Consider the following 18,839-nt stretch of genomic DNA (forward strand, 5'->3'; position numbering starts at 1 on the left):
ATCTTTTTCTAGCATAGCAACCTTAAGTCTCTTATCCTCAAGTCTTCCTCTCACATGACATAGCTCTTGGGACGCTTTATTCTTTTCATCTAGTGCTTTGTTGTAGTCTGAAAGGATGGCGGCACACGTGTCATTAAGTCTTTCTAAGTATGGTTCACAATCATGCATGCATAAATTATTAGAATGGATCATGATTTTTACCTGTTTGACGATGCTGAGAGTGCCATCTTTGGCCATGTAGCAGTAGTTTCTTTCCAAGTTTGTCAATCCATCCTCTTCAGTAGTTGCAACCATGCATATCTTTCCTTTTTCTCTTGTTGTTGTTAAGATCTTCATCCTCATCTCCGGATGACCACACTTGATGATCCCTCTTCACTTGAGCAACATATGCTCTTGCCTTTTCTTTTTCTTCCATCACTTCGGCCATTCACTCTTCTCTTCAGTTGAGGTACCGGAGTCTGATGGTTTGTTGGACTGCGGTCCCTCTTTGGAATGATGTGCATTTTGTGGTTGCGGTGGATGGTGAGGGTTTCGAGGATATCGTGAGTGGTTTGACTGCGGATTGAAATTGCGGTTAAAAGGTGGTTTTGTGAACTGCTATTTTTTACGAAATGATGGTGGTGGTAGCCTGTTGAACTGTTGGCTAACCAACGTGATGGCATTTTGGAATTCTTCTTCTTTATCCATTTCAGCATCAGCTTCATATGACTGCGGTGGGTTCTCATATGAAAGTGGGTAGGATGGTTCAGTAGGATATGAGTATTGTTGATTTTTGACTTGTGGGGTTTGAGCTATCAGGGCAAGTGGACCACCAAGATCAGAACAGTCTTTCAGCACAGTTGATTCTTGTGCCTGAAGTTCTCTGTACAACTTGAACAATGACAAAGTATGAATCTTTCTATCTCCTTGCACAATCATCTTTGCAGTAGACCAATGTCTTCCCAAACCATTGAGAAACTGTATATTTGTTTCATGGTTGCTTTGAACTGTTCCAGCATTTGATAACTTTGTGATGATAAGATTGAATCGTTTGAATGAGTCGTCAAGACTTTCACCGGGAAGAGCTTTAAAGTTGTTAAACTCATTGAGAGTTGTTGTGAGTTTCTTATCTTGAGCTTGTTCTGACCCTTGATAGAGATATTTCAGCACATCCCAGATCTCCTTAGCAGATTTGCAGTTGATGGTGATGTCAAAGTTATCAGGAGCAACACCACAAGAGATTTCATAGAAGGCTATGGCATCGTTCTCCATTTTGTCAAGATAATCTTTGGTTGGTCGATTCATTGCGGCCTGACCTCCACCCAGTCCTGCTTGAGCACCATCTGCTTGAATATGAGTAAGAATAGGAACATGAGGTCCTTCTTCAACAAATCTCCACACATCTCTTCCGATCTTTTTAAGATACATTTCCATCCTTTGGGACCAATGGTGGTATTCATTTGCAACAAGTATTGGTGCTCTGTTCGAGCCTTCAACACTGTTGGAAACATTCAGTGATAAAGCTTGTGCCATATTTCCTTTGTTTTTTGTTTTTTTTTTATTGAAGAATGAACTTTTAGTGGTATAGAAGACTTTTCAAAATCAGAGTTTTGTTTAAAACGCAACCACTTTGGCAATGATACCAATTTTTTAGAGAAAAACTTGGGAATAACACTTGAACAAACGTTAATACAAGAAACGTTAGTACAAGATAATTGTAACACCCAAAACTTTTTACATATATTATAATGTTATTTTCTGGAAATTTATCAGAGTATTATATAACATCATTTAAAAACCAGAGTTTCCAAAAACCATATAACATTTTTCCCAGAAAATTAGCGGGTGTACAACCATATCAAAACCATAATTAAAGCAACAAGATTACTATGTGCAAAATCTATATCCAGTCCATACTCTTGCTGCCACTATCATCACTCGTACTAAGGTTTTGTACCTGAACCTAGAACACATAGCACATAACAATTATCAGACAACATGTCTGTTGAGTTATAATTTAATACAATAATTAAATTACTATAAACCATAACGACCAAAATATAGTCTCATCAATAATTACGGCTATCCATATTATGGCCCTGACAATAATTTACGGCAATCCATATTATGGTCCCGTCAATAATTCACGGCTATCCATACTGGAGAACAAATCATCCAAATGGTCTCGTCTTAGTCCATAAGGACCCTTGGGCAAGCTTGCAATATCTTTTCTTGTGTTACTTAATATTTATGTAACAACACAATACAACTATATAATCAATTGAACAATACATTCTAAGTGCCAACAAATTTAATAAGCACTTATTTCATTAAGCACAACATACAAGCCATGTATTCCTACTTTAAGAGGTTTTATAACTCACCTCATACAACGAGCGCAGATCGTAATTAATTCTGACAGTAACTCGTCGACCTCTTTAACACGTTCTCCCAAAATATATTATTTTTATATCATTCCCATTTAAATGAAAGACGGTCTCTATTTATACTAATTTTTTTTAACATGTCCAGTACAATATAGTCGCTTAATCATCCATATTATTCCAAAAATTTTGACTCGTATTTTCCAAATAAACATGTAAAGCCCTTCAATTTGCCATCCAACTAAAAATGTACAGACTATTTCTTAAAAGAACACGTATCAAATTTTCTTTATTTCACCAAACATAGGCCACCACGGATCCTCCTTTCCTTTAATCAATTATCCAAACACCACATATCATTACGTATAGGCTATGCAATTTTTTTCCATCATTCATTATTCATTAATGTTTTAAACTAATACTTTTTACTTTGATTTTTTTTTTTTTAAATTTAATCCTATAATCAGTTAGTTTCATATATGTATTTTTTGATAAACTAACACATATATACGTATCATAAAATATAATACATTTAAAATAATTTTGTCTAAACCAAATTATATTTAAAATATTATATATTTTGGTTCTGAAATCTTCTACTCGTTAAAAATATGTATTGTGTATATCGTCTTCGAAAATATGTTAACAGATTCGACTTGGCGTTATATATATATATATATATATATATATATATATATATATATATATATATATATATATATATATATATATAAACACAAAATACATAATAGATATTATTTTACGACGTACCAAATTTAATAATTGATTACTAACGTCGTAAAATATACCTGTACAATTGGTTTCGAAAAGTAGGTCTAATATATACTTATTTTTAGGATGTTACAAATACACCATCCTTAACAGGATTTCGTCCTCGGAATCTTTTCAAAATCTATGTTAGGATAGCGTTTCATCATTTCACTTTTTGTTTCCCATGTAAGATTTGGTCTTGGGGAATGCTTCCATTGGACTAGTACTATCTCTATCTCTTTGTTTCTTAGTTTCTTTATTTTCGACTCGATAATAGCTTCCGACTCTTCAATTAGCTTGTTGGAAGTTTCAACCTTCAAATCATCCAACGGAACAATTTCGTCATCCTTCCCATGGTACTTTTTCAAATAACAGACATGGAACACGTCGTGAATTCCATTAAGTTCTGGGGGTAAATCGAGCTTAAAAGCTTGGGACCCAATCTTTTTCAATATTTGGAATGGTCCGATGTACATTGGGCTCAATTTACCCTTTTTGCCAAAACGCATTACGCCTTTCTATGGTGATATTTTCAACATTACTAAATCACCAATAACTTCTTTGTCGATCTTGAGTCGCTTTCATGTGTGTTTGAACGCTTTTAATCTTTTCATTGGTAATTCTTACCAATTCTGGACCTGTAAGCTTTCTCTCGCCTGCTTCGAGCCAACACAAATGTGTTCTACATTTTCTCCCATACAATGCCTCATATGGGGGCATTCCAATGCTCGAATGGTAGTTATTATTATAGGCGAACTCCACTAGTGGAAGATGCTCGTTCCACTTGTTGTTAAAATCGATAACACATGCTCGCAACATGTCTTCAACAGTCTGAATTGTGCGTTCACTTTGACCGTCAATTTGAGGATGATATGCTGTACTTAGGTGGATTTTTGTTCCCAGTTCTTTTTGTAAAACTTGCCAAAATTTAGAAGTAAATCTGGCATCTCTGTCTGATACAATTGTCAAAGGAACTCCATGAAGTCTTACGACTTCATCGACATATAACTTCGCTAGTTTCTCTAAAGGAGTTGTTTCCCTTATTGCTAAAAACAATGCACTTTTTGTCAAGCGGTCAACAATAACCCAAATGGCATCATGTCCTTGACTAGTCCTTGGTAGACCCATGATGAAATCCATAGTGATTTCATCCCATTTTCCAGCTGGAATTTGAAGAGATTATGATTGTCCATACGGGGCCTGATGCTCAAATTTGACTTGAGCACATGTTGAACATTATGATATATATTTGGCCACATTTGGCTTCATATTAGGCCACCAATACATCTGTTTCAACTCTCTGTAAGTCTTTGTACTCCCAGGATGAATGGAGTACTTAGATTTATGTGCTTCTTCTATAACCATTTTTCGAGTGTCCCCAAACACGGGAATCCAAATTCGGTCTTTAAATGTCTTTAAGCCTCGTTCATTTTCTCCAAATACTATCTTTTTTTTGCAGCTTTTCTTGTTTAATATTTTCAGTTTTCATTGCTTCTACCTGATCCATTTTGATTTGATCCAATAGAGTAGATATCAACTCTATTCTCATGGACCTTCCTTTAATACCGACTTCACGTATTTTCCGGCTTAATGCATCTGCAACTACATTCTCCTTGCCGACATGGTAGATTATTTCACAATCATAATCATTAATTAGTTCAATCCACCGTATTTGCCTCATATTCAAATCTTTCTGGGTAAATACATACTGAAGACTTATATGATCAGTGTATAACTTGCAGTGCGTACCATACATGTAATGTCTCCATATCTTTAGTGTAAAAACAATAGCCGCTAGTTCTAGGTCATGGGTTGTATATCTCGTTTCAGCTTCTTTCAACTGTCGGGAGGCATATGCAATAACTTTCTCTCGCTGCATCAAGACACAACCGAGACCTTTTGTTGAAGCGTCACTATACACAACAAAGTCTTCTGTTCCATCAGGCAGTGCAAGAATTGGTGCTTCACATAACTTTTTCTTTAAAATTGAGAATACTTCTTCCTGTTAAGGACCCCAAACAGATTTTGTTTCTTTTCTCGTCAATTTGGTAAGAGGTACCGCAATACGAGAAAAATCTTGAATAAAACGACGATAATATCCAGCTAGCCCAAGAAAACTTTGAACTTCAATAGGGGTCTTTGGAGGCTCCCATTTCATCACTGCATCGATTTTTGCGGGGTCTACCATTATTCCAGCATGAGATACTATATGCCCAAGAAATTGTACTTCATGTAACCAAAATTCACATTTTGAAAATTTAGCATATAATTTCTCATCTTGCAATACATGTAATACTTCCTGGAGATGCTTTTTATGATCTTCTTTTGTCTTGGAATAGATTAGAATATCATCGATAAACACGATGACCGATTTATCAAGTAATGGTTTGCAGACTCGATTCATAAGATCCATAAACACCGCAGGAGCATTTGTAAGGCCAAATGGCATCACCAAAAATTCATAGTGACCATAACGGGTTCGAAATGCCGTTTTTGCAGCATCACTTTCTCTTACACGAACCTTGTGGTACCCGGAGCGAAGATCAATCTTTGAAAAGTAATCTGCTCCTTGCAATTGGTCAAACAAGTCATTAATCCTTGGTAATGGATACCGATTATTAATGGTGACTTTATTAAGTTCACAATAGTCAATACACATTCGTATTGATCCGTCTTTATTTTTGACAAATAATACCGGTGTACCCCACGGGGAGGAACTAGGTCGAATAAAACCTTTGTCAAGTAGTTCTTGGTGTTGAGACATCAACTCTCGCATCTCTGAAGGAGCGAAACGATACGGAGATCGAGCAATTGGGGTAGCACTTGGTACTAAATCGATGCAGAACTTGACTTGCCTTTCAGGTGGCAAGCCGGGTAAATCGTCTGGAAAAACTTCAGGAATTACTGTATAACATTAATATCTTCTAATTTCTTCTTTTCTTTTCTTGTATCAAGAACATATGCCGGAAATGACTCACAACCTTTTCTTATGCATTTTTGAGCTTTAATCGTTGTGATTACACTTGCATTCGACGATTTCTTTCTCCATAAATAATTATTTTTCTGCCATTTGGTGCCCTTATCGACACGAATTTACTGTTACATGCAATCTTTGCATGATATTTTGCGAGACAATCCATTCCTAATACCACATCAAATCCTTTTACTCCAATCGGTAATAGGTTGGCCTCAAAATTTTCCCCGTCTATTTCTACACAAAAATCTCGGTAGCCCTGACGTATTGTAACATGTTCTCCAGTTGCTACTTCTATTATATATTTCCTTTAAGGGTACTAAGGGGTTATCAAATTTATTTTGAAATTCATGAGATATAAATGAATAATCAGCACCCGAATCAAACAAGACACTTGTAGTTAGGGAATTTACAAGTATTGTACCTGACACCATGTCATGTGCCTCCTTGACCTCATCACCTGTCAACTGGAAAGTACACGCCTTAACTTTTACTGGTTCAAACTTCTTGTTTGCCGGAGGGGCCCTCATTTCGGTTTTCTTATTTGGACAATTTGGGCTAATATGACCTTTTTCGTGGCATGAAAAACACTCCACATCCTTCGTGTCTCTAACTTTGCACTCAAATGCTTTATGGTTCAGATCACCACACTTGAAACACATATTGCTACCTACCCGACACTCGCCCCGATGCAATTTTCCACACTTTTTACATTTTGGAGAATCCTTAAACTTTGAGTTTCCAGTTGAAAATCGAGCTTTCTTATTAGGAGTTACTTGCTCAATCTGGGGTCGTTTCTCACCTGCTTTTTGTTGCTCTCTTGCCTTTCGGTTAATCATATCTTCAATATTTTGAGCTTGTAACACCGTAGATTTTCAAAGCAAAATTTTCATTTTTGAATCACATATTTTTCATAACACATTTTATAAAATCTCATTTATTTAAATTACAAAACACATCCCATGTTTGTTTGATTAATAATCCAGGATCCTCGAAACATAACTCTTCCTCTGGTGTGTACAATCAAGCCGGTGCCTTCCCGCGATCTTGAGAAAAACCTGAAACACATAACACATAACACGGTAAGCACGAAGCTTAGTGAGTTCCCCAAAATACCACGTACAACACATAAGCCACTCGAGGCTATAACTCGGTATGACCCTCTGGTCAATGTGTCTCAACGGGACCCTCCAGTCCCGTAGCTCGTTGGACCCTCCAGTCCGGTCTAGCTCGTTCGACCTTCCGGTCCGGTCTAAATCGTTGGACCCTCCGGTCCGGTCTACTCGAGGACCCTCTGGCCTCGTAAGTCGTTGGACCCTCCGGTCCGGTCTATATAACACATAGCATACATATATCACAATGCACATAATCTCAAACATACACATAACACATAAGACCCTCCGGTCTGCACATAGATACCACTCTAGGTATTGTATAGTGAGAAGACTCACCTCGCAAGCAGGTGAGCAGATAACCTCGCCCTCGGATCTCGAACTAGCCTTCGCCTAACACAAGGATGAATATCTCTAATTAATACTCTTTTCACGACTCAAGTAACCGAAGGCTAATCTTTCTCTCTCTAACTCTTTGAAGTGGATAAAAGACCATTTTACCCCTCCATGGTCTCTATTACTCATGTTGACCAAAACTCCAAAGTCAACCAAAGTCAAACTCGAGTCAACAGTCCATGTTTGACCCGACTCGTCGAGTGCACTCCTGCGACTCGTCGAGTCCCCTCGTATCCTTAAAAGTCTCAAAAAGCCCAGCTCAACTTGTCGAGTTGTCCCCAACTCGCCGTGTTAACGCATGAACAAGCTCATCGGGACAAACCCTCTCCGACTCGTCGAGTCAGCCTATGGACTCGGCGAGTTCCTTCGATCTGATTTCCCATTCAGACGTCCAAAGTCAGATCTATCATTCCAAACCCTAGATCTAGCCTCCTAGGGTCCAAAAGTCACGTAAAGCTCTTATCTTTATGTCCACTCATGTTATATGATGCTGTAAATGCTCAAAACAATTCCAACAAGGTGCTTGCACACTATAACTCTTGAATGGCTGGGTAAAGCTTATAACTTTGGGACTCTCTGGACCTCACAAGGTCCAGATCTGGAGTCTAGACCACAAAAGGGACCTTATGCATTCAAAGTCCTAACAATAGATGGTAAAAAGCCCTAACTACCACAAACATGGAAATCTAGTCACCATAAGGAGAAAGGTGAGCACTTTTTACCTCTCTCAGAAGCTCTTGGACAAGATAACCTCAGATCTACTGGTCTCCTTCACTTTCCTTTCTTGAATCCTCCTCTTCACTTCAAAAGTAATGCACAAAACACTCAAATGCAAGCTCAAACTCTCTCTTTAAGCTCCATGGCCGTTTAGGGTTTCTCTCAGGGAAGGTAGCCGCAATTGAGGCTATAAGTGCCTTTAAATAGGTCCCAAACCCGGGAACTTAGGGTTTCATCACTCAGCGTCTACTCGGCGAGTCGACATTCGGACTCGTCGAGTAGACCACTAATCCCACGTGGTCATCTTGGCCCTACTCGACGAGTTAGACTCACTACTCGCCGAGTCACTCAATGAATCTCAAAATAATCACATAAATTAATGTATATGGAAATCCGGATGTTACAATTCTCCCCCACTTGAATTAGATTTCGCCCTCGAAATCGCTCCTCAACAACATATAGATCTAATCGAATAACCGAACAGCACCATCGAAAGGATCTCATACCACACAACTATCTTCCTCTCTGGACACCTGAATCCAAACAGGGACTCCTCCCTGGAAAAAGGATAGACCCGTCTGCCACTACGCTATCCATTTTGTCTCTCCAAAATCTGGAAACTCTAGTGGCCTGTCACATAGCCAGACCACCCTCTCAAGATATCACCACGTTATTCGCTCCTCGAATAACGAACCCCGATAACTCACTGCCCCTCTGAGTCTCTAGTTGGGACCAATAAAAACAAGTCCATGCCCAAAACTGGCTACCGATCACCCATCCCAGACATGATAAACAATCCAGATCATATACCGAGGAATGAAAGGATCACCTCACACCAGGGACCCATCCATTGTACTGCAATCAAAACCCATCTGAACAACGAACCCTCAACACCCTGACCTCAGGCACAGAAACTGATCATGCTTGTTCATATGCGTCCCCCGACATCTGACAAACATAAACCTCAGCTCCCTTCTCAACATCCCTTTGAAGACTGAGCACCAAGTCATCTCCCGACCCAGTAGCTGAACCTCCAAAGGTTACCCATTGCATGTCCCAAAACGTCTCACTGACTTCCTTCTCAATACAACTATCTCGGCCCAGTGTGACACACAAGTCACGAAGTTCGCTTTACCTCAAGCGGATGCGGAAGTCGTCTCACCCTCGACCTTTGTCGTCTACTACTCATAAGTTCCATGAACCTCGCGGTTTTCCCCATACCAACGAATTGACCCATTCATGTCTAAGACACCAGATGAAAACAATACCCCCTTCAAAATGAAATTCATCTCTGAATCCGGAATCTCATTCCGCCTACTCAATACACCACTAGAATCGAACTCAACTCGAGAGTCTGGTTCGGCACAGAATTGGAACCACTCGACCCAACGAAACACTCAACTCGCGACCCATGACCCGCAACCTACGCATATGCCACTTCTCCGATTCCTTCCGATTTCGGTCTCCACAACCTAACTCATAATATACTGATTCTCGACCATTATGGAGACCTCCGCCTCTCTCCTGGTCTGACCACCGGGTACCCCAAGACTCAATCCAATAAGGCTACTCAAGCCTAGGAACACTCCTGTGTCATGCTCTGACTAACGAATAAAATGACTCCCCGCAGCACCACGACACTCTCTCACTGGCTAGTGAGTACTACGACTCCCCGCAGTATCACAACACCCTCTCGCTGACTAGTGAGTACTACGGCTCCCCGCAGTATCACAACACCCTCTCGCTAATTAGTGAGTACTACGCCCCCCCCGTAGTATCACAACACCCTCTCTCTGACTAGTGAGTACTACGACTCCCCGCAGTATCACAACACCCTTTCTCTGACTAGTGAGTACTATGGCTCCCCGCAGTATCACAACACCCTTTTTTTGACTAGTGAGTACTACGGCTCCCCGCAGTATCACAACACCCTCTCTCTCTGACTAGTGAAAGCTACGGCTCCCCGCAGTTTCACGATGCTCGCTCGCTGACTGGCGAATACTGCGGCTTCCCGCAGTATCACCACACTCTCTCGCACTAACTCATGGATGCTACAGCTCCCTGTAGTCTTACCGTGCTTTCTCTTACCACCCCACAATCTCATCCTCAAGTCGACGCCACCCTGCGTTCACTAACTCATGCTCTGCGGCCCAGCATAGATAGGTACACACACCCATCCAGGCTAAACATCACTACTTCGGACGACCACCGCCATGACAAAACCCTTTTTTTCGCTGCAATTCACATTCTCAGATAATCCCGTTTGATGTCAATTAGCTGAAGGGCCCCCACCGGAACCATAGACACTTGATACACCACTCGTCATCTCATAACTCAAGTCTTGAAATAATCTGAAATTTATGACATCATACCCGGATGCCTCGGCACACCATCACAGAATCTCATGATGTCTTGCCTCCACCACTGATCTCCTACTCACAGCATCATGCTCAGATACCGCAATGCACCCTGTCAGAATCTCACACATCTTATAACTTTGAAAATCCCAACCCTCAACTTGAAACACAGAGAAATTGTCGATGACTCAGAACACGTTGTCGACGATCCGAAACTTCCTCCTCTGTTGCTCAAACCTCTGCAAGAATATTCATACCGACTCCGAAGTTGGTTGCCCAACAACTTCTGCCCTTCCCAAAGTGAACATAACAACCCATACATCGAATTGGAAATTCTCAACCGTCGAAACTATCCTTACGAGCCAACCGCCTCGAATTCGACCATTACAACCTCGAAGAGTCTCTCTTCACCCTAAGGCGCCTGCCCGACGGCTACTCGTTGTGGGAACACTCCTCCTTCCCTAAGCACGCACAACACGCATTATCTCGCCCTGCACCTCGCCTTGATCACCAATAACCATGATCTCATGAATCCGCACCGCAGGTCTTCCATGTCCAGTTCTCTAACCGCACTAGAACAATTATCTGATTCTCTCAGTAAATAATCCAGTTCTCCTCTACTCAGGGTTCGAAGCATCACCATTTTGTATACCACAGTCTACTCCACAGACTGGCTTGCCAGATGCACCAATTCCACCTCATGGAATATACCACACCGCGCTCGACGATCTTCCGGATAATAACCACATAACTCCAATTATCCCGAAATCCACAAATCTCATAAACCTCCTCACGAGACTGTCTCCAGCAATCTTGAAATCTCAGACCAACACCCGCCGGATATCCTAACTGTCCCGAGTTAGTCCCGTCTCTCAATCTGGAAATAATGCACTATCACACTTCTCGTATCCAATCCTTCCTCCAACGTCCCATCGTGTGGATCATCAAAGAAACATGAGACTCCGCTCTCACAACCGATACACAACATAAGCAACGAGGGCCACCGCCCCGGTATCTCCTCGAAATCTCCTGGAACTGCTGCTAAAAAGTTTGCCTCACCCAGGAAGGTACTTCCTTGTTCTCTTACATCTCAGTCCTCACTAATAACTCTCTCATGGAATGGGACATACTTCGCAGTAGACATGCTGCTCAAATACTCTGGTGAAAAGATCACAACCATATGCTACCCCACAGGGTTTACCTCCAACTCGGAAACCAAAAGTTTGTTATCTCCTTCGCTTCTAACATGAAACGGAAAAAGCGCAACTCTTGTCACAGAATGTGACACCTCATCTACAGGCTGACTGCTCAACTCAGACCGCAGTCCTCCATAAAGCCTCATCCCTACTCATCCCTGAGTCTTGCGACTCCAACTGGCGCCTCACCAGTAAAATCTCTCGAAACTAACTCCAGTTCCTTCTCAAGGTAGGTCCCACTGAAACTTGTTCAACATGGCCCTCTGGCCCCACACTGTATCACATATGATCTCAATCTAAACAATTACAACAGAATAACTGGAAAACCAGAAGCACTAATCGCCACGAGTCATGGTACTCGAACCATGTGGCCACCTCTCGATCTGCTATGAATCATGGTACCCGAACCATGTTACCTCCTCTAAATCTGCAACAAATCATGGTACTCGAACCATGTTCCGTCGTCTCAATCCGCTACAAATCATGGTACTCGAACCATGTTCTCTCCTCTCAATCTGCTACGAATCATGGTACTCGAACCATGTTCTCTCTTCTCAATCTGCTACTTAGAACTTCTGGAATTCTCCCTGTTTCGAGTATGGGTCCTCTGCTTTTAGTAGTACGGGCCATACTACCTGCCACATCTACCCATACTTTCCACACAGATCATCCCAGATTTCCTAAGTAGTTGTTCAACCTTCTCGATCACCATTCTCGATACGCAAGTTCGCCCTCCAGCGAATACTCTCCTCCGTCAGCGTACTCATCTGACTAGGTCCACTCCCTAGGCTCTTCCTAGGTTCTCACACTTCTCTGCCATCAGCTGCTGAAGAACTCCTCATGATGCCAGCCATCTACCTCCTGAATATCGTCATATTCACTTAGTCGCTGTCTCCCATCATCAAGAGTTCCACAAAGCACGAAGCAAGCAGCATTCGAGCATCGAATCACCCCTACTAACACATAAAGCCACTCTGGCATATACTTCCTCTTGCTCTATTCCCAACTCAAAAGACATTGCCGACTAAGGCAATCCTACCTCTCAAGGTATCTAACTACTCTACTCAGCACATACTCAAAAGCACATCATAGATAACATCAACTCCTAGGCTAAGGCATCACAAATCAGGCAACACTAGTCCAAAAATATGTAATACCTAGCCTATCTCTAGCATGCATAATATCTCATAAAATATCTCATACATATCTCATAACACAAAAGTAAGGGTATTTTTGGGAAATCACCGTTCGGGCTCTGGCTGATTATACACACTGCTCTAACTCGTTTTCTCTTAAACTCTTTCTCATTTTTAGAAAAAAAATCTATCTCTTTCGAAAATCTTTCTCAATTCCCCAGTTTGAGTTCAAACACACCCGGAGGTGCATCCGAATTCCTCAAACCAAGGCTCTGATACCAACTTGTAACACCGTATATTTTCAAAGCAAATTTTTCATTTTTGAATCACATATTTTTCATAACACATTTTATAAAATCTCGTTTATTTAAATTACAAAATGCATCCCATGTTTGTTTGATTAATAATCCAGGATCCTCGAAACATAACTCTTCCTTTGGTATGTACAACCAAGCCGGTGCCTTCCCGCGATCCTGAGAAAAAACTAAAACACATAACACATAACACATAACACGGTAAGCACGAAGCTTAGTGAGTTCCCCAAAATACCACGTACAACACATAAGCCACTCGAGGCTATAACTCGGTATGACCCTCTGCTCAATGTGTCTCAGTGGGACCCTCCAGTCCCGTAGCTCGTTGGACCCTCTAGTCCGGTCTAGCTCATTGGACCCTCCTGTTCGGTCTAAATCGTTGGACCCTCCGGTCCAGTCTACTCGAGGATCCTCTGGCCTCGTAAGTTGTTGGACCCTCCGGCCCGGTCTATATAACACATAGCATACATATATCATAATGCACATAATCTCAAACATACACATAACATAGAAGACCCTCTGGTCTGCACATAGATACCACTCTAGGTATTGTATAGTGAGAAGACTCACCTCGCAAGCAGGTGAGCAGATAACCTTGCGCTCGGATCTCGAACTAGCCTCCGCCTAACACAAAGGATGAATATCTCTAATTAATACTCTTTTCACGACTCAAGTAACCGAAGGCTAATCTTTCTCTCTCTAACTCTTTGAAGTGGATAAAAGACCATTTTACCCCTCCATGGTCTCTATTACTCATGTTGACCAAAACTCCAAATTCAACCGAAGTCAAACTCGAGTCAACAATCCATGTTTGACCCGACTCGTCGAGTGCACTCCTGCGACTCGTCGAGTCCCCTCGTATCCTTAAAAGTCTCAAAAAGCCCAGCTCAACTCGTCGAGTTGTCCCCAACTCGCCGTGTTAACGCATGAACAAGCTCATCGGGACAAACCCTCACCGACTCGTCGAGTCAGCCTATGGACTCGGCGAGTTCCTTCGATCTGATTTCCCATTCAGACGTCCAAAGTCAGATCTATCATTCCAAACCCTAGATCTAGCCTCCTAGGGTCCAAAAGTCACGTAAAGCTCTGATCTTTATGTCCACTCATGTTATATGATGCTCTAAATGCTCAAAACAATTCCAACAAGGTGCTTGCACACTATAACTCTTGAATGGCTGGGTAAAGCTTATAACTTTGGGACTCTCTGGACCTCACAAGGTCCAAATCTGGAGTCTAGACCACAAAAGGGACCTTATGCATTCAAAGTCCTAACAATAGGTGGTAAAAAGCCCTAACTACCACAAACATGGAAATCTAGTCACCATAAGGAGAAAGGTGAGCACTTTTTACCTCTCTCAGAAGCTCTTGGACAAGATAACCTCAGATCTACTGGTCTCCTTCACTTTCCTTTCTTGAATCCTCCTCTTCACTTCAAAAGTAATGCACAAAACACTCAAATGCAAGCTCAAACTCTCTCTTTAAGCTCCATGGCCGTTTAGGGTTTCTCTCAGGGGAAGGTAGCCGCAATTGAGGCTATAAGTGCCTTTAAATAGGTCCCAAACCCGAGAACTTAGGGTTTCATCACTCAGCGTCTACTCGGCGAGTCGACACTCGGACTCGTCGAGTAGACCACTAATCCCACGTGCTCATCTCGGCCCTACTCGACGAGTTAGACTCACTACTCGTCGAGTCACTCAATGAATCTCAAAATAATCACATAAATTAATGTATCTGGAAATTCGGATGTTACAGAGCTGCTACGATTGCATCATCAAGAGTTTCCACCTTCTTCACTCCGACCTCATAATCAGCGGGTAACCCTTTCACAAAGCGACTAATACGACCCTCTCCGTTGGGAGTACATCACCCAAAACAATAACATATCTGAAAACTCTTTCGAATACTCTTCTGCTGTTAACTCTCCTTTCTGCAAATCGAAAAATTCATCCACCAATTTTTCAATGTCACGAGGAGCACAATACTTTGCTTTGATACGTTTGACAAACTCATCCCAAGTCATGTTTTCTTCTGCATCTACTCCTAATGTCTGGCATACTCTTTCCCACCAAATAATGGCTTGACCCCTAAGCATTTGGGAAGCATAAATAACTTTTTGTTCATCACGATAACCACTAGCTCTAAGAACTCGATTAGTTTCAATGATCTATTTCATAGTTACTTTTGAATCATGACTCATCCCATAAATGATTTAAAAGAAAAACCTTTCTTCGTATTCTCTTGAAGATGAACGGCATGAGAAGATTGTTGTACTTGGGATATACCAATAGCAGATTATGCACCAACAACATATGGTGCACCACCAATAGATGGTGCAGCAACAGCCGATGGTGCAATTACAGGGATTTCTGGAGGTTGTTGAACAGGTGGTCCCAAACGTGCATCAAGCAACCAATTCATTTCTTGTCGATTATCTTCCTTTATTTCTTCCAGAAGCCTTTTTATAGCTTCCATAGTGATCGGCTGTGGTCCTTGATTTCCTCCAGTACTCCCTTCGCCTTCACGAGGCTGTGTTGGGGCGCTTCTAGTACGTACCATCTTCTGAAATGGTACTTGTTATTAAACTAATTTCATCGTATGTCTTTGATAAATATTACTATTAACATAAAACATCTTATACAAAGCATTATAATAATCAGAGTACTATCTAATATTAACGACAATGATCCTACCACACTCTGGTTCTTTTCAATCCTCACAGTTTAAGCCTAGGTGTGGACAACCCAAACCTAATTCGCTTAAACTATAGCTCTGATACCAACTTGTAACACCCAAAACTTTTTACATATATTATAATGTTATTTTCTAGAAATTTATTAGAGTATTATATAACATCATTTAAAAACTAGAGTTTCCAAAAACCATATAACATTTTTCCCAGAAAATTAGCGGGTGTACAACCATATCAAAACCATAATTAAAGCAACAAGATTACTATGTGCAAAATCTATATCCAGTCCATACTCTTGCTGCCACTATCATCACTCGTACTAAGGTTTTGTAACTGAACCTAAAACACATAGCACATAACAATTATCAGACAACATGTCTGGTGAGTTATAATTTAATACAATAATTAAATTACTATAAACCATAACGACCGAAATATAGTCTCATCAATAATTACGGCTATCCATATTATGGCCCCGACAATAATTTACGGCAATCCATATTATGGTCCCGTCAATAATTCACGGCTATCCATACTGGAGAACAAATCATCCAAATGGTCCCGTCTTAGTCCATAAGGACCCTTGGACAAGCTTGCAATATCTTTTCTCTTTATCTTTTCTTGTGTTACTTAATATTTATGTAACAACACAATACGGCTATATAATCAATTGAACAATACATTCTAAGTGCCAACAAATTTAATAAGCACTTATTTCATTAAGCACAACATACAAGCCATGTATTCCTAGTTTACAAGGTTTTATAACTCACCTCATACAATGAGCGCAAATCGTAATTAATTCTGACAGTAACTCGTCGACCTCTTAAACACGTTCTCCCAAAATATATTATTTTTATATCATTCCCATTTAAATGAAAGACGGTCTCTATTTATACTAATTTTTTTTGAACATGTCCAATACAATATAGTCGCTTAATCATCTATATGATTCCAAAAATTTTGACACGTATTTTCCAAATAAACACGTAAAGCCCTTCAATTTACCATCCAACTAAAAATGTACAGACTATTTCTTAAAAGAACACATATCAAATTTTCTTTATTTGACCAATCATAGGCCACCACGGATCCTCCTTTCCTTTAATCAATTATCCAAACACTAGATATCATTACGTATAGGCTATGTAATTTTTTTTCCATCATTCATTATTTATTAATGTTTTAAACTAATATGTTTACTTTGATTTTTTTTTTAAATTTAATCCTATAATAATCAATTAGTTTCATATATGTATTTTTTGATAAACTAACACATATATACGTATCATAAAATATAATACTTTTAAAACAATTTTGCCTAAACCAAATTATATTTAAAATATTATATATTTTGGTTCTGAAATCTTCTACTCGTTAAAAATATATATTGTGTATGTCGTCTTCGAAAATATGTTAACAGATTCGACTTGACGTTATATATATAAACACAAAATACATAATAGATATTATTTTACGACGTACCTAATTTAATAATTGATTAGTAATGTCGTAAAATATACCTGGACAATTGGTTTCGAAAAGTGGGTCTAATATATACTTATTTTTAGGATGTTACAATAATAATTGCGGAATCAGTTAATCTCAAGGATCAAGTAAGTTCAACAATAATAAGTTAGAAATGTTAGATAGTTATTTGCAGAAAAGTAAAGGAAATGTAAATGACAACAAGTTATATCAAGTATAACCAACTGATTCATAACTAGGTTTGCATTCAAACACAAGTTAGTAAGTGCGATCAGTTTAAGATGAAGAGGATTTCGGATATTAGATAAGATAGAGAATGATCTTTGTATTTCAGTGAAAGTTCAAGAGATCGTTAAGAAGTGGTAGAGAGGTGTGTAATTACATGAAGAAGGGAGACTCTATTTATAGAGTTCCATAAAGTTACATCTGAAATAAAAAACTAATATTCTACTGACTCAAGTGACCATGCAAGGTTCACTGGACAAAGTAATGCAAATATGCTAAGTCAGATAATAAGAGTCTTCAATAATCTTCAATGCGGTAGTGACTACGCAGCACTACGGTTTCAGAATAACTTCTTCAGTATTGGCTACGTTAGACACATCTTGATTGCGGTAGCAACTCCAACTGCGGTAGACAAAAGTACGATTGCAGATCCTTTAAGTTTAAGAGGGTCACTTTATGTAACAACAATAATGTCTCGAATGATTTGTCAAGTGGTTGTACACCTAAGCTGATGAGGGATTTGGATGCAACATGAGATTCTTGGATTAACCATCATTATGCTCGTGGGAGCAGTGGGTTGGTGATGACTTGTCAGGAAGTCAAGTGTGTATTTAAGGTTTTGGGCACAATTTCCGGATTTGGGATCGGTTGAAATTCACAGTCGGTATGATTTGAGTATTCTTTCTGCATGGTTTGGTGGTGTTCTTAGTTAGGGACTAGGGGTAGGTATGCCGAATAGATGATCATCAGTCTTAGGGTATGGTTTCTGGGGTTTAGACTGATAGGTTGCCGGTTTTGGGGAGTTTATTGATGGAGTTAGTTTGTAGTTTTAGTTTTTTTGAGAAGTTTCCCACTTTGAGTGTTTGTCGATGTGATTTGGGTCTTACAATTAGGAAGAGTGAGGTAGTTGTTGCAGTTGAGCATTTGTTTTTCAAGTGAGTGGATCATTTGTTGGCGAATATGGTTTCCGAATAATCTATCGAGTTTTACTTATAGATGCCTTGATTTCGAAGTGGTCAGAGTGAGCTTATCGAATAAGTTGGCATTGTTTTCAGAAATTCTAACCAAGACGGATTTCAAGGACGAAATCCAGTTTAAGTT

The 18,839-nt window shown here is 40.0% G+C and overlaps 1 protein-coding gene across 1 annotated transcript; it reads right to left on the reverse strand.

Moving 5' to 3' along the window:
• Positions 1-817: 817 nt before the first annotated feature.
• LOC145113553 (uncharacterized) lies at positions 818-1,413 on the reverse strand. Its single transcript, XM_079049622.1, has 2 exons — positions 988-1,413; positions 818-862 (listed from the first exon to the last, which is right to left on the reverse strand). Exons 1-2 carry the CDS (start codon positions 1,411-1,413, stop codon positions 818-820), a joined length of 471 nt encoding a protein of 156 aa, XP_078905748.1.
• Positions 1,414-18,839: the final 17,426 nt, after the last annotated feature.

Source organism: Lactuca virosa, chromosome 5 (genome assembly GCF_052849685.1).
Source record: "Lactuca virosa cultivar CGN04683 chromosome 5, Lactuca_virosa_CGN04683_v6, whole genome shotgun sequence".
Classification (NCBI taxonomy): Eukaryota; Viridiplantae; Streptophyta; class Magnoliopsida; order Asterales; family Asteraceae; genus Lactuca; species Lactuca virosa.